The sequence below is a fragment of the Puccinia triticina genome, chromosome 15A, assembly GCF_026914185.1.
Source record: "Puccinia triticina chromosome 15A, complete sequence".
NCBI classification, from domain to species: Eukaryota; Fungi; Basidiomycota; class Pucciniomycetes; order Pucciniales; family Pucciniaceae; genus Puccinia; species Puccinia triticina.
The window spans coordinates 2274946-2293228 of record NC_070572.1 but is presented as its reverse complement, the minus strand read 5'-3'; the positions used below and the strand labels follow the sequence as shown (position 1 = coordinate 2293228).

The window sequence follows — 18283 nt, the reverse complement described above, 5'->3', positions numbered from 1 at the left end:
CAACGACCAAGCGTGAACGATGCAACAAAGAACTTGGAAGACATTCGGTTAGACTTCATTGAAGCAAGCTTCAAAACAATGAAGGTTCAATACAAACAGAAACAGGATAAACTACGTTCAAAACTCAAGAACGGCGAACTGATAACAGAAGAGGAGGAGAAATGGATGGACGGTGAAGGAAACCTGGTTGATGGCGAGTTACTAATCAATAAGATATCTTCACTTCCGACATCTGTTAGCAATTCTACGCTCTTGAGTCAACCGAAGTCAGCACGTTTGTCAAAATACTTGATTTCTGCTGCAAGAACTTAGCTGCGATGGAAGAAAAGAAAGATACAAAGAAAAAGGACGAAAAACAAGAAGCAAAGAAGCAGAAGACAAATAACACCGCGGAAAAGCAATCTGGAAAGAATAAGGAAACAACACGTGATAACTCTGCCTCGAAAGAAGCTGCTATTTTGTCTAAGAAACGCAAAGCAGATGTTGAAACCACAACAAACTCCAAGATTAGTAATGCTAGCTATAATGAGAAGGTTGAAGTGCTTGATTGGCACTATAAAAACGGCAAGAACCAATCAAAGACCACTCTACATTTTTCAACCGTTTATCCGCATCTGAAGATAAAACAACCACTGATTTCGAAATGGTTGAAGGACAAAGAAAATATAAGATCAAAGTTTTCTCAAACAAGCAACCCCGCCAGCAAAAGGATTTGCACAATCTCGCATCCTCAGGTGGAAGCTGCTCTGGTTGAATGGCTGAAGCAAGCAACGCATCTCAACTTAACAGTAACAGGCGAAATTATGAAAGAAAAATGGAGAGACTTCGCTTGTCTAGCCGGAATACCGTCCAACAATTGGCTCAATTTAAGCTTGGGATGGTTGGACTCTTTCAAGAATCACCATCAAATCAGAGCGTACCAAAAACACGGCGAGGCTGCTTCGGTGGATATCAGTGTTGTTGAGAAGGAGATCGAGAGAATGAAGGAGATTACCTCAAAATTTCAGCTGAAGGATATTTTTAACATGGATGAGATAGGTCTCTTCTACTCGTATGTTTTTCTGTGTAGCTTGAATTGCTTAACATTTGTCTTGTGCATGCTGTTAACTCTTGTTATCTTTTTAGGATGCCACCAGATACCGGTCTTGCATTCAATAGAACTCATGGCGTTAAAGGTAACAAGACCCGGATGACCATTGCTCTCACATGCAATGCTGACAGAAGTGAGAAGACCGATCCACTTTTCATTGGAAAAGCAAAACGGCCTCGATGCTTTTTGAAGAAGGATGCGCGCGACTACGGGTACAATTATGCATTCAATTCAAGTGCCTGGATGACATCGGAAATATTTGAAAACTGGTTAAAGAGGTGGAATGCTAAGCTCAAGGAAGAACAACAACACATTCTGCTCTTGCTAGACAACTTCAGCGGTCACACCATTCCAGAAGGCGGTGTATCAAACATCCGAGTTGAATTTGATGAGCTAGACAGAGCTGAGACCAGCGGACTGAGACCAGCAGACACGATGCGGGTCGAGTGGAGATGGTAGTGGAAGGATGGTATCATTGCACATCAGATATGGATAGAACATAAGAAAGAAAAGAAAAGAAAGAGAAAGAGCAAAGAAGAGAGAGAGAAACAAAGGAAAGATGAGACTACTGTACCTGAGACCAGCAGACACGATGCGGGTCGAGTGGAGATGGTAGTGGAAGGATGAGGAAAGAGTCCTTCCACGTCCGCTGGGCCCAGGTATACTACATACATGTGAAACTAGGTGTAACATGTGGATGAAATGTGTAAAGCAGAAAAAGAACAAAGAAAACCTGAGAACCATAACTCAACAGAATTTTTTTCTCCGAACCTCACCAGTCATGTCCAACCACTAGATGCTGGAATCATCAAGTGTTTCAAGTCTTACTATTTCAAAAAAGCTATTTCACAAACGATCACAATTTTTTCTGATGAGACCGAGTCCATCAAGACTCCAGTGAAAGACATTTTCACTGTAAACCAGCTCACCGCAATGAAGATGGCCAAGAAGGCCTGGCAAAGTGTCTTGAGTCAAACAGTTAAAAACTGCTGGGGAAAAACTCAAATCACTGAGCAGCAATCTAATGGTTGTGCAGAAAAAATGTAAGCATCATTCATTGATATCTTAACTGGAGACTGAATATGTTCTCTTTCCAGCACCAAAGAGATTGACCAAGCCAAATCGTTCATATCATCTCAGCTGAATACTTTAGAGTCAATTGGCCTAGTTCTACCGGCCAATCGCATGTCAATCAAGAATCTGCTTAACCTGGTGGGCAAGGATGATGTTGTCACAAAAATCTGGACAACTGAAGAGATTTTTGACTTCGTTAAAGCGCAAGAAGATGACAATAGCATTCCTGATTCCGACGATGAACGAGAAATCCCAACTGTGCGACCATCAAAAAAAGAAATGGCGAGTATAATCTCCAAGTCTCTTTTGTATTTGGATGGCAAAGATAATCGAGAAGCAAACAAGCTCAGCAATCTTTTAGAAAAATATCATCAAAAAATATTAAACGATCTTCATTTTAATGGTGTTCAAACCAGCATCACCAATTTTTTTAATCCCTTGTAGTAAACAAGCTCTTCTACCCGTCTTTTTCTCAACTTCATTACACTTAAATGCCTATTAGAAAACATAAAAAATAACATCTTCTTGTCTGATTGGTACCGCTCTATTAAAACCATAAAAAACAAGATTACTTGTCAAACCACATAAAATTATGTGGTTTGACAGGTTTTCTAAGGGCATACATATGCACCTAGACAGACAATTTCTAGTACCGCATAACCCCTCTAACCACATAACAAATCCTTTCCACCGAGGGGTATGCGGTTAGAGAGGTCCGACTGTACATGGCTCGGAGTAGATTCGTCGGTCCTGGACTCGCTAGTTGCTTGCACGCGAATGCGTCGGCTGTTGCTTGGCCGGCATGGGCCTTGCCGCCGGCTTCGTCGGGTTTGCAGTCTAATGAGCTCCGTGTCATTCTTTCCCAGCGGTAATATGCAGTTGGTCAAGGCTCAAGCTAACTGAGCTAAGTCCCTCCTCCTTCGCGAACTTAACACAAGTCCCTCCTTGTGCTCGCGGGGCGCGAGCACCCTCCCGTTCGCGCCTCCTCGGAGAGGCTTAGTTAAGCTCGCCTCCTTCGGAGGTCGCCTAACTTAGCTAAGTCCCTCCTCCTCGGGGGAGCGAACCCTCCGAAGGAGGGTCCCTGCGGGGACTTAAGTTAGAGGCTCAAGTAACAATCTCTTTATGTTAAATCCTCTCTTCCTCTCTCCTACTCGGAAGTAGTCAGATGCTTAAATGTTCATAGTGTCAAAATTACCACTAAAAAAAACAAAAAATAAACCTGCGCCTGCCCGCTCCAGAAAGGCGGCTGCCATTCAAGATTTGAGAACCTCGGCTCAAACTGAGCCGAAGTCAGGTCGACCATGATTGTATGCATAAATAGTATGCCCACCGGAGCTCAAACCTTAAATAGCCCTATGCGCTCTCTGCACGCCACGGTCCGCTCTCCAAACAGTAAAAATAAGGTTTAACGCCGAATAATCCTTGTCGACGATCCCATCAGGCCATCACTGGTTCGAGCCCTCCACAGCCCCCATGCATACTGCGTACCCCTCTATGTATTGTGTCAGCATTATACTTGCTGTCTTACAGGCCCTCCGCGCAGCACCCCTTGGAGGGACAGAAGCGCAACTCCCAGTTATCCACAAGAGCCGACTCCTACTTGCGCACTGTGGATCGTTTGAGCCACCCCCTGAGACACTGGACCTGTCTTCTGGAGGGTTTACACCACCCCCCCTCTCCTCCTTGGGGTTGTGGCGCGAGATAGTTAAGAAGAATTACCCTGAAGTCCCCAACCCTCATTTGCATTGCTTGCACCCAACTACCCACCACACTGCCTGTACAGAAACCATCAGTCGAACTCAGAAACAGTGTCGTGGTATTATCACTGGAGATCAATATGGATGCCTTGACTGCCAGTGTGTAACCAGGGTCATTTGGAATTGTTGCCCTTATGATCATCAAACTGGAAAATATGACGGTGGTCGGTCCAATATGAAACAAAAGCCAATGAATGAAAAACAAGTCAGAAAGGAAAGTGCTGTGAATCAATGAACTGAAAGAAAAAAAAAAAACTGCAAAAATTTATATACATGAGAAAAAAAAACTAAGAAAAAGGGTGGAAAGGTGCACAAACCTGGCCAACCTTTTTTTGTGTGGCTGAAGACTTGTGCTATGTCCTGCAGAAACCTGGGGCTTCAGCCATGTCTTGTTTTTTGTGTGTGTGACCCAAAGTTTTCAAAAAACCAAGAGCATCTGATGGATTTCCCACTTTGAAACCTGTGTTTACCTCAAACTTAACTAAGTCCAAAGGTGGGGGTGTGAAGCGCCTCCACCAGAGGGACTTATGCAGTATTGGTGATTTAGGACTGAGAGCAAAGGCCAAAAACACCAATTTTGATGAATGTTCTCATAGCTCCTTCACCTCCAAGGATTCCAACATTTTTTTTGGATCAGATGAAATATCAACATCTTGTCTAATTTTTGATGCATTAATGTCATCCTAAGTTCTCCTGCCACACTCACAATGATCCATCAAAGATGGTGGATGGCAAAAGCCAACCCTGAGATTGTTAAAACAGCATTTTTAGTGCAAATCCATGCACTTGCCTCAAGGAAAAAAATTGACAGGTATCCAGGAATCACTGCTCTGACAGATTTGAGAATGTCAAAAAGCTGCAGGATGTGTGTGGGAACATGCATTTTTGGCTGTTCACTCCAAATTTTGTGGGAGCCAGATTGCAAAACAGTATCTGTTGTTGGTTCTAGCCAGAATGAAGTTTTTTGTGTTTACATTCCTTGTGTCTAAATTTTGGGAAGGAGAAAAAATGCACCAGTAGGTGGCTGGAGATAGCCACGCTTCTGATGAGTATTAGTGTAAATGTACGGGGTGATTACAAAAAGACAGCAATGTACAGGGACCTTAGCGCAAAAAGGCAAGGATTTTGGGCATAACTCTCAGGCCAAAATCACCTGTAAGGAGTGAGTCTCTCCCAGAGGGAGGCCTTTGGCCTCCCTTGGGAGGGACTTAGTTAAGTTATTTTTTACCTCTTCAATTTTCATTTTTGAAATTTCACAGCTTGCACATTCCCCTCTGCAGGGAGCTAGGTTGGGTTGCACCAGGGCTGAAACGCTGCCCTGTGCTACAAAAAAGCGGTCTTTTAGCGCAGCGCAGCAGGGAACTGCTGCGCGGTCAGCCAAAGGAACTCGATAGCAGTAATACACTTGAAAACAAATAGAACAATTGTTATACCAGTTAATGATAATAATAAAGTAATGAAATAAATACCTAAATACAATAAATCAAAGCAAAGGAAATCTTGACACAATGACAACGACAAAAATGTATTGAAAATAGCGGGGCCCTGCTTTTTTCCCAACCCAAAAAGCGGTAGCGCAGCGGGCGGGGCCACTCCTTTCAGCGCTGCGCAGCGGCCACCAAAGCAGCTGGGCTGCGCTTTTTTGGCTGGCAGTGGGGGAGCGCTACGCGGCCAGCTCAAAAAGGGGTAGCGCAGCAATGGTTCCGCTGCGCTACCGCTGAAAGTAGCGGGTCCCTGCTTCTTGCCAGACCCAAGAAGCAGTACCCAGCTCGCACCCGCCAGAGGGTGCCGGATGCGGTGCCAGGTGCCTGTTTGAGGCACCCGGGTACCCTCCCAAGTACCGCCCCACCTCCACATGGGAGTGGACCGGCAGGGGTTGGACTGGGGCTCCTGCCCCACACCCCATAGGGGCTCCAGCCAAATCCCAGACTCCCGCACCAGCCAGCTTCAGCCTTCTCTGCCATTGTTGTCCTGTCCGTTTGCACCCAAACAGACAATAAAACAAGGCGTGGCCGGCCTGTCCATTTAGGGAATGATCTGACACGCAAAAAATAAGCAAGGTACCGCTGGTACACCTCCGGAACCTGCCAGGCGGTGCTAGATGCAGTGCCGGGTGCCCATTTTTCTGAAAAAAGTGGTGCAGTGCCCGGGTACCTCTTGCACCTGGGTGACATGGCAGATTCTTTAATGTGAGCCCTAGATGTGCTGGTGGAGAGGAGCAGAATTGGAGCAGTGTTGGAGCTGAAAACAAAGCTGCATCATGTCACTTGCCATCAAGTGACTATTTTTTTTTTTCCCAGTGTCTGGTACACTACATGAAAAACTCTAGAAACTGCCAGCAGTTGACATGCAGCATATTTGGACCCTGGGTTATTTGAAGTTTGGGGAGTGAATAAATTGATCAGTTGTTTTATTGAATCAGAATATCCCTTTACAAGATGGGTGTGATGTTTTTGGTATTTCTGACTCCTAAGGGCACATAATATTTTGCAATCTAGTGCATCAAGATTAACAAAAAAATCTGATATTTTGATTAGTGGGCCTTGCTTTTTGGAAGCTACATACATAATATTTATACCTACCCGTGGCTGTAGCCCCAAACTTGACACAAGTTCCCAGCTTCCTGTGGGCACATGAAGCATTCACTGTTGATGAGTAGCAGAAAGAGATCTGGTTCTTCAAGAACAATCAATAGTAGTATTTCAGTTAAAGTTTTATCAATAGCTAACAGTAGCAGGGTATTTAAGAAAAGACTTGACTAAATTTATGGTATTCATTTGACTACAATTGAGTAAATTTATAATTTGATTTATATTTGTTTTTGCCAATCATTGGCAAGCTAACACGGTACATACATGAAATTTGTTCAGCTGTTTGAGAAGTAAATAATTTAGAAGCTTCTCATCAGACTGAAGAAAAAGAGCAATGAAATTCTTACCATTGAATTGTAATCATCTTACTGCTTTGATCTTTTGACTTGGGTGAGATTTTGGTGTTTGATCTGTGAAATAAGAAAAACAATAAGCTTATCTTCCAGCTGAGTTTTGAAAAAATCTAAGGTTTTGACTCACAAGGAGTTTAGTGATCAATGATCACTTGATTTTTTAGTGGTAGCATGGCTTGTGTCACTACTCAGCACAATAGCACAAGACGTACTTCTTGTGATTTGGCTTGTGCAGATTACCTGTCTCAAGTTGAAATCATAGAGAATTGAGGAATTCCTGTGCAATTTGGTACCCCCAAAGATTTTGGTTAAGACCTGAGAAGTCTAGATTCTTGCAAGGAAATCTAGCTTTTTGAGCTCTAGATCCCTTCCGGGAGGCCTTCAGATCTTGACAAGAACTTGAAGTCATCCAATGTGTTCAATATGAGCTATTGGCAACTGTACACAAGTACCACTCACCAAAGATACTCCTCATGAGAGGGTGATTTGGATTCCAACAATCAATATACCTACATCTTGATTTTAAAGTATCTTTTTCAATGCAAAAAGTTGATTGCATCTAGCAAAAATACTTTATTGAATTCAATATTTCAAACTTTGATTCCTGTTCCCTATATGACAAGGACCAAAAATTGCGCCGCTGGGGGCACCTTCATTTTGGTGCTTGAATGAAGGTTGATTTGAAAGGCCTTGGGTACCCCAAAGGTTTAAACGCCACATATCCACTTCTGAAGTTTGAACAATCTGTGGATCTGGATGGGAAGTCCGCTGATCAAGTCCTCCTGCAATTCCGGGTGCAACTTTGAACTCCAACAAGCATAAATCCCGCATGTTTGGAAGACAGCTGAAGTATTTTCAAGTCACCAAGGTTCAAAAGTCATGCTGCGCCTCCATAACCAATTGTTGAGTTGTTTTTATGTACAAAAGTGGACTGGCTTCTGGATTGATTACACAGAAATTGTGTGGGGTGGTTTGGACAGAAAGAATGATAGCGCATTGAATTGAGAAGAGGTCAGTTCCCATGGGTGACAACTGGGCATTCCACTGACCTCCACTGGGAAGTGATCAGGTGGAAATAAAACTATTCAGTTGCTAGGCTTTGCAAAGGCAAGCAAGGATGAGACAGGACTCCTTCAGGCTCAAGACAAAAATGGATAGCACATGCCTCGTGAATCTCATCTTATTTCCCCCTCAATCTTCTCATGCTGATGTATTGCTGTGGTGCCACTAGCTTTGCCACAACTTCTTGAGCCCCTTTTTCCGGATTTGCATTATTATTTTTTGGCTAGCGCTTTGAAATTTCTACACTCAGACTGTGAGTTTGTCTGAAGTTGAACTCTTCCAAAGTACACTCCATAATAGGAGTGTTCCAAAGCTTGACGCTTCTGAAGCCTTGGCCAACCACACTGGCAACACATTTGAATTTATCAACTATGTCAACAGCTCGCAGTGCTTGATCATTCAAAGCTTTGGGTCAATATAGAATTAGATCAGCTTGGTGACTCCCTTCATTATAATTCATCTTCTTGCTTGCTGCACTAATTCTTGTCTCAAAATTTTACCAATCCATTCATATGAGCTGTAACTGGGGGCATGATAGAAATATATACCACCAGAATTGCAAAAAATTCTACAATCTGCAAATTTTACATATGTAAATCAGGTTGATTGGAGCATGGTCAGAGTCAGACTTGTAACAATCAACCATAAGTTGAGCCTACAAGATCCAGAAATGCTGCAGATGGCTTATTCTTGTGGAATTCCAAATCTCCATTCAACTTCAACCAAAGCAACCCCCTTATATTGTAGAGTTTTTACTTATTCTTAGACTAAACATTAATAGTGTTTCTTGTCTTATATTCCTTGTTGAGGGGGTATAATAATGTTAGATGAAATGTCTGTCACATGTCACATGAAGAAATGAAACCTGAGTTCGAGCAAATTCTAAGCGGCAGCAAAAAACTAGAACCAAACCAACAAGAGCCAAAAAGTCCAAGTACTGCAAGAACATCATCATAACTCAAACCCGGTATCGACACAAGGCAAAGTCGTTGATATCAACAAATCCAAGGCCTATACTCATCCTGGACGCTTCAATTCACTCAGTGTCAATCAATAGCATCCGTGAACGTCAACTTATCCAGGGATAAGCATTCAGGGGGAGGAGGATAGGTAGCTGGGATTCATTGTTTACGTTATTGATAATTATTGTTGACTCAGTGTTCTTTTGTTGTTCTCTAGTTTCCTAACCTCAAAGTCTCGCCATCTCAAACAGTCTGTCGTCACATTTAACTTGCACTTGCATAGGTAAAAAACTCTTCAAATACACATTGTTGTTTATATTCAATCATACATTTTATTAACTTGTTTTGTGTTCAGTTTTTTACTACTACTGGTTTTTTAAGAGCGTGCAATTAAACAAGATCTCAATAAACTACAAATAAGCAGAAGCATAAAACATTTACAGCTTGTAAGGCATCTTGTGCTAATATTTACAAAAGTATCAATTCATTTCTTCCAGAATCCAAACTGCTGTGACCTATTTAGATTTTTTTTTTTTGCTTCTAATTCAGCTTTATTAGGACTGTTCATGTTGGGACTTGTGAGACCATTTTCATCACGTTTTTAAAACAAAATGCAATTCCTGTAACCTGTTCAGCTTATTCTGGAAACACTAATTGACAATTTTATGGAAATTTACTGTTGAAATTTGATCAAAATGGCCTTATAGTTGTCTACGTGAACCTTCCTAATATATGTGTATGCCCAAAATTGAAATCTGAAGCCCTCTGGACAGCTCTGGACTCTGACTTGAGGCTAATTGTTACCCAATATAAATACATACACGTCAAATTTAAGCAACAAGCCCGTCTTGCTTGATGCTTTCTCACCCAAGGCTTGCAACCAACATTGTGAACTAGGTCATTTAACTTCATTTTACAGGCTGCGTAAATGTTGAGGATTAAGCAAGAAGTGTGAAGGGTAAAGGGGTTTTTAAAACAAGGAATACAATCTCTAGAGATGGCTTACTGATAGTAAGATGCAGACCTATCTTTCTCGGAAGCAAATCTAATATTTGTAGAAATAAAAACAACGCTAATATAAATGTTATGTGACAAAGTCACGAATCTTAGGCTAGAGGCCTCTCTAAATCCCCAAGTTCCTCTTGCAAAGTCCTTTCTTTCATCGTGCCATTTTGCGAGAGACCACTGCGACCTGCCCTGCGATAAGGAACTTGAGTCTAGTTACATAGCGTGCCCCTTTATCACTGAGCTCTGTCAGGCAAATAAATACCTTTTAGGATCCCAGATTCACAGATTTACGACTTTGCAAATAAGCCCCTCCTTGAGGGGAACCTAAATTCACAGGAGGGTCAAGGAGAGACTAATTAGGGATAGACTGGTTAGCACAGGACCCTTCAATTTGGCCAGGCCTTGTCAGAATAGTCAGTCCGACGGGAATCCTGCCAGTTGGGTAATTTGGACGGGTTATCTCAATCAAAGATGTGTCATCACGGCCCAGCCGAGGATTTGGCACGCGAATACATATTTTCTGCCGGATGGCAACGCGACCGGCGCAGCTCAGATACATACATAAGAATTGTGTGGACCATCCACAAAGCACACAATAGAAAGAGGTCCAACGCTGTTCCATCGATGTGAGAGAAGTGCTTTCGTGACGCTTCTAAGGTGGCCCAAAACAACTGCAGTTTTGGTCCCGGGCATCTCATGATCAAATGATTTTCAAAGTCGAATGTTCCGGCATGACGACCCCAAGTCAGCATCACATGCTTTTCCGGCCAATCCAATTGGCTTAGGCCGGGGTGTTCGTATGCGTCAGAGCCCAACTCACCTATGGGCACAATTACAATTTGATCAAATCCTGATGATTGTATCAATGGATCTTGGCATACGTGCTCGCTCGTGCTCGTACTGTCGCTCAAGCCCACGGAGGAGAACATCAGGCAGCACCGGCCTCTCACCACGGTCTCACGAGGCTTGATTTTTGAGATTCTGCTTTAATGTCGAAAAAGGACGATGGTAACTTGGACCTCCTCGGGGGGAACCAACGGAAAATATTGAATCACGAAGGAGAGAACAGGCCTCACTGGAAACAGCTAGGAGACACGGTGTCACCGGTTCAAGAGCCGAAAAGCCGCATATTTCGTATTCTGGCTGGTTAGATAACACGTATTCCCCTGCTGTCTGTTGGCTGGCTGGAACTGCATATATGGTTATGAAATCCAAAATTTCACAGTCTTTCCCAACTGTACTTATCTGATTTTCATTACGAGGCCTGATGACACAAAGGATCCGAAGAGTAAACTTTCTAGATTGACGAGCGACGTTTGGACCGGGACTGTATACAAGCTGGCATAGGGGCTTCAGTATCTGTTCGCAATAGTATGCCGCAAAACCGAGAAAGCGGCAATTGAAAATCGCGCAGAACCCATTGGTGATTTGACCCAAGAGAAAATTCAGCCTCGGCTTCACTGTGCATTGATCCCGGGGCCAGTTCCCCATGTTCGCAACTTGCACCACGAAAGTGATGGCTAAGCGCGATCTCAGAATTGTGGAGGGCGCAGTCGATCGAATCAGACTTTGGAGAAAGATTGATCTGGACACATGGAAAGCCCCTGCCATGTTGAGCCTCAACTGGCAGGGAGAGGTGACTCAAACCGCGAACCTGTCGGAAAGACGCGCTCGACTGAATTAGTCTCCGGTGCATCCAGATTCCAGGAGCTTGCTCTCAGGAGTCCTTGGGTCTAGTTGGGAATGGGGAGGCAAAAAAAAAAATCCAACTGAACACGGCGCGTTAGGAGGGCTCCACGAGCCTTTATTACCCGGGCATCTCCCTCCAATAGTTGCCCCCCTCAACCATCCGACCAACCACTGCGATCCTTTAAGCGTTCATCAACATATTCCATCCCCCTGACAAATGTAAGTCTCACGTGAAGATTTGTTCACGTTTTGCGTTCGTGCTCCTGCACATCATCCTAGTTTATTTACTGACCCAAATCTTGAGACTGCTGTAGACTTTCGGTTGATTCAGATCAGTCTGTTTTAAAAAATCCAACACCACACAAGCAACATACTCAGTTCGTGAGTCGTCTTGCCGCTGTCAAATCCATTCCCTTGGTTCACGCTAACACCTGAATTCTACAAATTATGAAACAGGCTATGCAGTTCAACTTTCTACCAGCATTCATGCTCATTGTTGTCGCTTCGGCAGTCCTAGAAGCTACTGCCGTTCCCATCGCCAACATCATGCGGGTCAAAGGACTTAACATCAAGACTCTCGCCAAGGTCACTACCAACAGCACCGCCGGGACACCCGTCAGCAACAAGCAGATGGCTAAGGGTTTTGGCTGGTAACCGATACTTCTCATTGGCCGTCATTTTTATTCAACCATTCATATTTAGCTTTCAACATCATTCTGTTTAGTCGCACTGCATTTCTCATTTTTTAAGCATAGAAATTGCAAACCAATTTCTCTTGAGTCATGTTTAGTTCATCCTCTTACCCCACACGAGTTGGTAATGTCAGCCCTCCGCTCTTTTTTTCTTTGCAGATATAATATTGTGAATTGTTCAAAGCCTGGTCTTTTCTGAAAATTTTCGCATGGCAACGTTATGGGCTATCCTGCTGTGCAGCAGTTTGCGCCAGTGTTTGTGCCACACATTCTGAGGATTGTGACATCATCAATCCAGCCGTTGACCGCGGCATCCGGAAGCTGTGGTTAGGAGGCCGAGGCCCGACCCATCCCACACATGCCGCCCTTCTCCCGGCCCTTGGTCAAAATCCAAACTCATCAACTTCAGTACCGCCTACACCAAACCAGATGCAGATCCAATCCGATGGTCTTTCGTCCCTACGCCGCCACCGCCAAAATCTCCATGGTCTGGATGACCCATCAGGTAGTGGGTTTGCCGGAGGTCTGTAACTCACTCAGCGCCCCCTTATCCTGCCAGTCCTTTGGTTGTTGTCTCAAGCTGTTCGAAGAGACCCTGTGTGGTGTGAAGGATCCAGAAACTTGCTTGATCCAGACTGGCCCCATCCCCCCGTCACCCCTCAGCTTGCGCACCATTCGCAAAGGCAGCTCGATCTCCTCGCCAAACTGCTGCGGGACGGCCAGATCAACGACACGGAAATGGGCACGGAGATCATCACACTGTGAGTACAACCAACTATCTTGAAGCAGACGACTTCAAACTCACCTCGACGATGCCCCCTCACCTTTTTTCAAGCACTTGCCATTTGCTTAACTCTCAAGCCAGAAATCCCTCTCAAGCCAGAAATCCCCAGGCCAGGGGTGACCTGACCATCTTACTTGCCGCCATCCAAACAACTTGCAAGTTCATTGGATCCAACGTCCGTCGGGCCCGGCTTCTTAACCTGTTCGTCTCATGTCTATCAAAATTTGTTGTGCAAGAAGAATGCTGATCAGGAGATCGGTCGGCTCAAATCAATTATGTAGGATCGGCGCTGATGGTGTCCTCAGAGATGATCAAAGACAGGCATCTGCGGTTTATCGCAACCAACGTGTCGGTCCCGGCTTCTTAATTACCTGTTCATCTCATGTCTATCAAAATTTTTTGTGCAAGAATAATGTTGATCAGGCAGAATTGATTGGCTCGAATCAATTATATAGGATTGGCGCTGATGGTATCCTCAGGGATGATCAAAGACGGGCACCTGTGGGAGAATTTGGCGGGCTGCATGGAGGAGATCTTTACGCCGGCGTTGTAGATCTCTAGGCGTGTGGGGTTCCCAACGGAGTATACAAGCATCAAGCTGATCCTGCGGTGGATCGAGCGCGCCGGCGAGCAGGCAACCATCAAGCCCCCCATCCTTGTTGCTGCCTACTAAGCTGCTTTTGCCCACTTGATCCTCGAAAAAGACTGCCAAAATGGGAACGGTACCCATACAATCACCAACCTACCTGATGACATTGAAGGCTTACCCACCAAGCCTGAAATTTTTTCTTGCAGTTATTGTCTCTTTCTGACTCCCAGTAGATATAAAATAAGCACCAGTCTATCCGAAAAAAAATGTAGTCCTCATTGAAATCAGAGTCTCTAAAGCACTTTAACACTAAGGTTGTTTGAGTCTGTCTAAAATGTAGTTCTCTTTGAAATCTTGTGCTTGAATTGTGTACCCAAAAAAAAAACCTTGCTTCCACTGGCATGTGTTTTTGTGATTATGCCAAGGTTGGCCCAACCAGAAGGATATATTTTGAAACCAGCAATCTCAGATTGTTTGATCAAGCTGGATGTGATCAGATTGGTTTGTTACAACATCAAAATGGCTGATTTTTATCAGACAAGCAAAAATACAACACTGTACTGTAAGGATTAAGTTGAAACTGATTTAAAAGAGGCAATGACTGTAGCCGTCCAGTGGGTGAATGTGAGGATCAGGCTACTACCCAATTTGCTATATATAGGCTATCCAAGTTTATTAAAGACACAGATGTGCCAGAACCATAAAAAAATAAAGGGTTCCCCCTGGAAATACACAGAATGAGAGAAAAAGAAAAACATGGGTTTCTCCATTGGACAAAAAACCAATGCAAAATCCGCAACAATCAATATATGAATCAAAAACTAAAAAAATGTAGCTCTCTAAATGCTCAACCTAGCCTTCCAAAATCAGCAGTGCTGTGCCCCCAGGCTCAAACTTCAGCCCGCGTCAAGCGCGCAGGTCAAAAAGGTTGGATGTGAAGGCCCCCGGCCTACAGCAAAGGTTGCTGAGCAGTGGGGGGCCCACTCTTTGCCCCTCAGACTGCGCACACGCAAAAGTGGAGGGGTTGGGGACAACAGATAGCTGGAAGTGCAGCATCTCCAATTGCCTGGGGAAACAGCTACACCGCCAAGCTACCACCTTTTAAGCTCGCCGCTCCCCACTCAGGCCAGAACACTTGCTCCCATCACCCAAACACCACACCACGCCGCGGCCCTGTAACCACAATTGATTCGACAGCAACCACGCCAGCTATTGAGAATTTCAATCCTGTATACTATATTCACCACTATTTGGCCTCACCTGGACGCAACCAACCACACAGCCCTTGCAACGGTCCACAATTACTTTGATCCCCTCACAATTGGTAGGTGAACCTTTTACAGGAACTCTCCAAAATGCAAGGCTTGAAGTAAAGCAGCAAAGCTGCCACTAAGATCTATCTGAAGCCGCTCTCCTTCAAGGTCCCGCTAGTACCTTCTCTACAGACTTGACCTCTCCTTTCCCTTTGCCCCCGGCGCCGCCGCCACCATCTCTCTCAACACCATCAATCCACAACCTTTGAGGATGCGCTGGGCTGGTCAAACTCTAAGTCTATCATTCACAAACTTTATGCCGGCTGTAACCGTTTCTGCAGTCTCAGCAGTGGTCATTTTTTGTCCCCCCCTTCCCTTCTTCATCATAACAAGCTATAAAAAACTTCTTGCTAGGAATACAATCATATCTGGTTTCTAGGCATCTCCTTACCAAGAATCAGTCTTTCCCATGTTTTCTCTTGAGCCCAAATCTTCAAAGGTCTTCCTTTTCAATATTAAGTGAAGAGTCTCATCAGACTCTCACATTTTCCTGCCCCACACACTTTGGTTTTAATGGGTAGGGGGTGGGAGGGGGAGCTGGTCAGTGCATCCAGATTGAATTTGAACAGAGGAAGAGGGGGGGAGGGGGGGGGGTTAGCCATGGGGATCCGCCAAGCTTTTCCAGAATCTCAGACATCTGCATTGGCTGGCGGATAAAATGACAGTACCGGTACTAGTCATTGAGTGGATTTAATCCTCTTGATGACCGGTGTAGGGACCCTTGTGGGACACTAAATGTTTTATTTGGTGAAAATATCCTCTGAGGGGGAAATAAATTGCTAATAGGTTGAAAGGCTATTACAACTTACGGGTGGTTTGAAAGACCTGCCCCTCTAATGGTACTATGCAAATAACTAAGAGTCTTGTAATCAATATTTATAAAGATGTGGCTGATTCCAAGATAGATCTTACTTTTGTATAGTAATCTCTATCAGACCTAGATTCCTCAAATCACTATTCTTGCAGATCTGTTACAACTTCTGATGATGGGGGGATAATGTAATCCAGTGGGATCAATTATGTAAAATACAATTGTTGTTGATGTTGGGTTGTTGATGAGAAGGTTGGTAATGATCTCTTCATTAAGCAATCTCTTGATAAGGCACTTTAATCAATACTAGAGCTCCTGGTTGCTACTACACTACTACTACTTGTTATAATTGTTGTTGATGAAGTTGGTAATAATTTCTTCCTTAACAATCTCTTGATAAGGCACTTTAATTACTACTAGAGCTCCTGACTACTACTACTACTACTACTGACTCAAACTTAACACTACCACTACCACTACCACTAAACTACCACTAAAACTACCACTGTAACTAAACTAACCACTGTGACCAAACCTCTGTAGGATGATGGGGGAAAAGATCTGATGAGGGGGGGAAAGAGGCCTCCTTATATATTGAAGGGTGAGGGAATTTAGCTCCAGGGGAACTCCTTGTGAGGGCTATTTTCTACAGGGGATATCAGTTGCACAGCAAAATATGCATGTGTTGCACTGCCTGCCAAACAATGAGGTAATGGATTCTGCAGGAGGGGATATCAGTTGCACAGCAATATATGCATGTGTTGCACTGCCTGCCAAACAATGATGTAATTGATTCTGCAGGCAGGCTCCTTGAACACCTTATCTGCCTGCATATGCTGCACTGCATGATATCATGTGTTGCTAGGTGACCCAAACAACCTTCTGTAACCTACCATATGCCTGCATGTCCAGCTGTTGCCTTCTTCCATCCAGAATATTGGGGGTCAAAGCCTCTCCTCCCACCTTGCCCCATCCTTCCTTTTTCCTCCTCCCTAATTAATACTTGCATCCATATCCCATCATACTGAATCCTAGACCCTTATAAAGTAATATACCACCCTTATAAAGATAATATACCCTTATACAAGTAATATACCCTTATAACACTGCCTTACTTGATACACCACACCATCCTCCCTTCCATTCCTGGTTGAGACATGTGCTCCCAATAACTTCCACCTCTTCTATTGATAACACCCTTCCACCTCCCTGCCATCCTACCTAGTCATGGTCCTCCATTCCATCCCTGATCACGCCGTCCATCCTACATGATCCTAGTCTGCCATTCAGTCCGTGCTAACACTAGCCCTCATCCATCCGCCTGTAATGAATCCATTCCTCCCATCAACACATACACTGCTTGTATTATATATAACTTCCTCCTCTTATAATGAATGGTAGCTGTATCTATGCTGTCCCAATACCTCTACAATGTGCTTTTGGCATTGTCACGCCAATGGAGCACCACACCGGGACTAGTCATCAAGTGGATTCAATCCTCTCAATGACCGGTGTGGTGGTATAAATAGGCGGACCATCAGAGAATGCCCACAAAGTAGCATGGCCAGAAAGGGAGGGAGGCTGAGCTCAGTGGAAAGCTTATGCATTCCTGAGGGAGTAGAAAAGCAGGCTTGCTTATATGCTTCTGAAGGAACCTTGAATGTACAACCAAACAAAAGCATGCAGAAAGTCAACGGGCGGAGGCGGGCGCGGACTGGGGGACCAACACAGGTGTTTGAGCCACGGCCTAGACGGAGATTTAGCTGAGAGTTGGAGTAGGACTGCGGCGTATTGAGCGCACAGAAGGACTGGTAGCGGCGTGGAGTTAGGTTGAACCGGGGCAGCGGAAGCGGAGGGCATCAGTGGATGACATTGGGGTGGAAGCGCTGGGTAGAGACTAACTCCGGAGGCTAGTCGCGGGGTGCGGGAGAACAGGTGTTGGAGATGTGCTAGGCTGGGAGGGGATGCAGGCGGAGTTTGTTAGTGCGGGAAAGGGGAATGCAGACAAGGTTGGTGGGTAATGGAGGACTGCGGGGCGGAGAGAGTGGGGGATATGGGACTTTAGGGGACGGCTTTTCTCTCACTATTTTAGCATTCTACTTACTACTCTTACAATACCAAAATTGTAGTAGCTGTTTTCTGGTGTGTTACCTTATGGATTACAAGCGTGCGGAGAGTTTTTATCTACCCTAAATTCATACCTTTGTGGAGTTCTTGTGTGTGGAAGTGGAAAAGTTGAACCCTTTGTAGACTAGGGGGATCTTATCAGACTTAAGGAGGAGTGCTGAAGGGACTTGTACGTTGCGGTGTTTCAGTGCCAACTACTAAACAAGCCCGGAACTATTCTAGAAGGAAGCCGGACACTTAACTTGACCTATGTGTCCCGCTTTCTATTTGACACCAGGACTAGTCATCAAGTGGATTTAATCCTCTTGATGACCAGGACCGGTCATGGAGGAGAATGAGTCTTCTCCATGACCAGTCTCTTTAGGTCATTGAGTGGATCTA

General features: G+C 44.4%; 1 protein-coding gene across 1 annotated transcript; it reads left to right on the top strand.

Annotated features, from left to right (window-relative positions):
- Positions 1-11386: 11386 nt before the first annotated feature.
- PtA15_15A220 (uncharacterized protein) lies at positions 11387-12240 on the top strand (the record flags this gene model as incomplete). The annotated part of the gene is made up of 3 exons (XM_053163405.1): positions 11387-11553; positions 11901-11967; positions 12043-12240. 3 exons carry the CDS (start codon positions 11387-11389, stop codon positions 12238-12240), a joined length of 432 nt encoding a protein of 143 aa, XP_053027383.1.
- Between the last annotated feature and the right edge of the window lie 6043 nt (positions 12241-18283).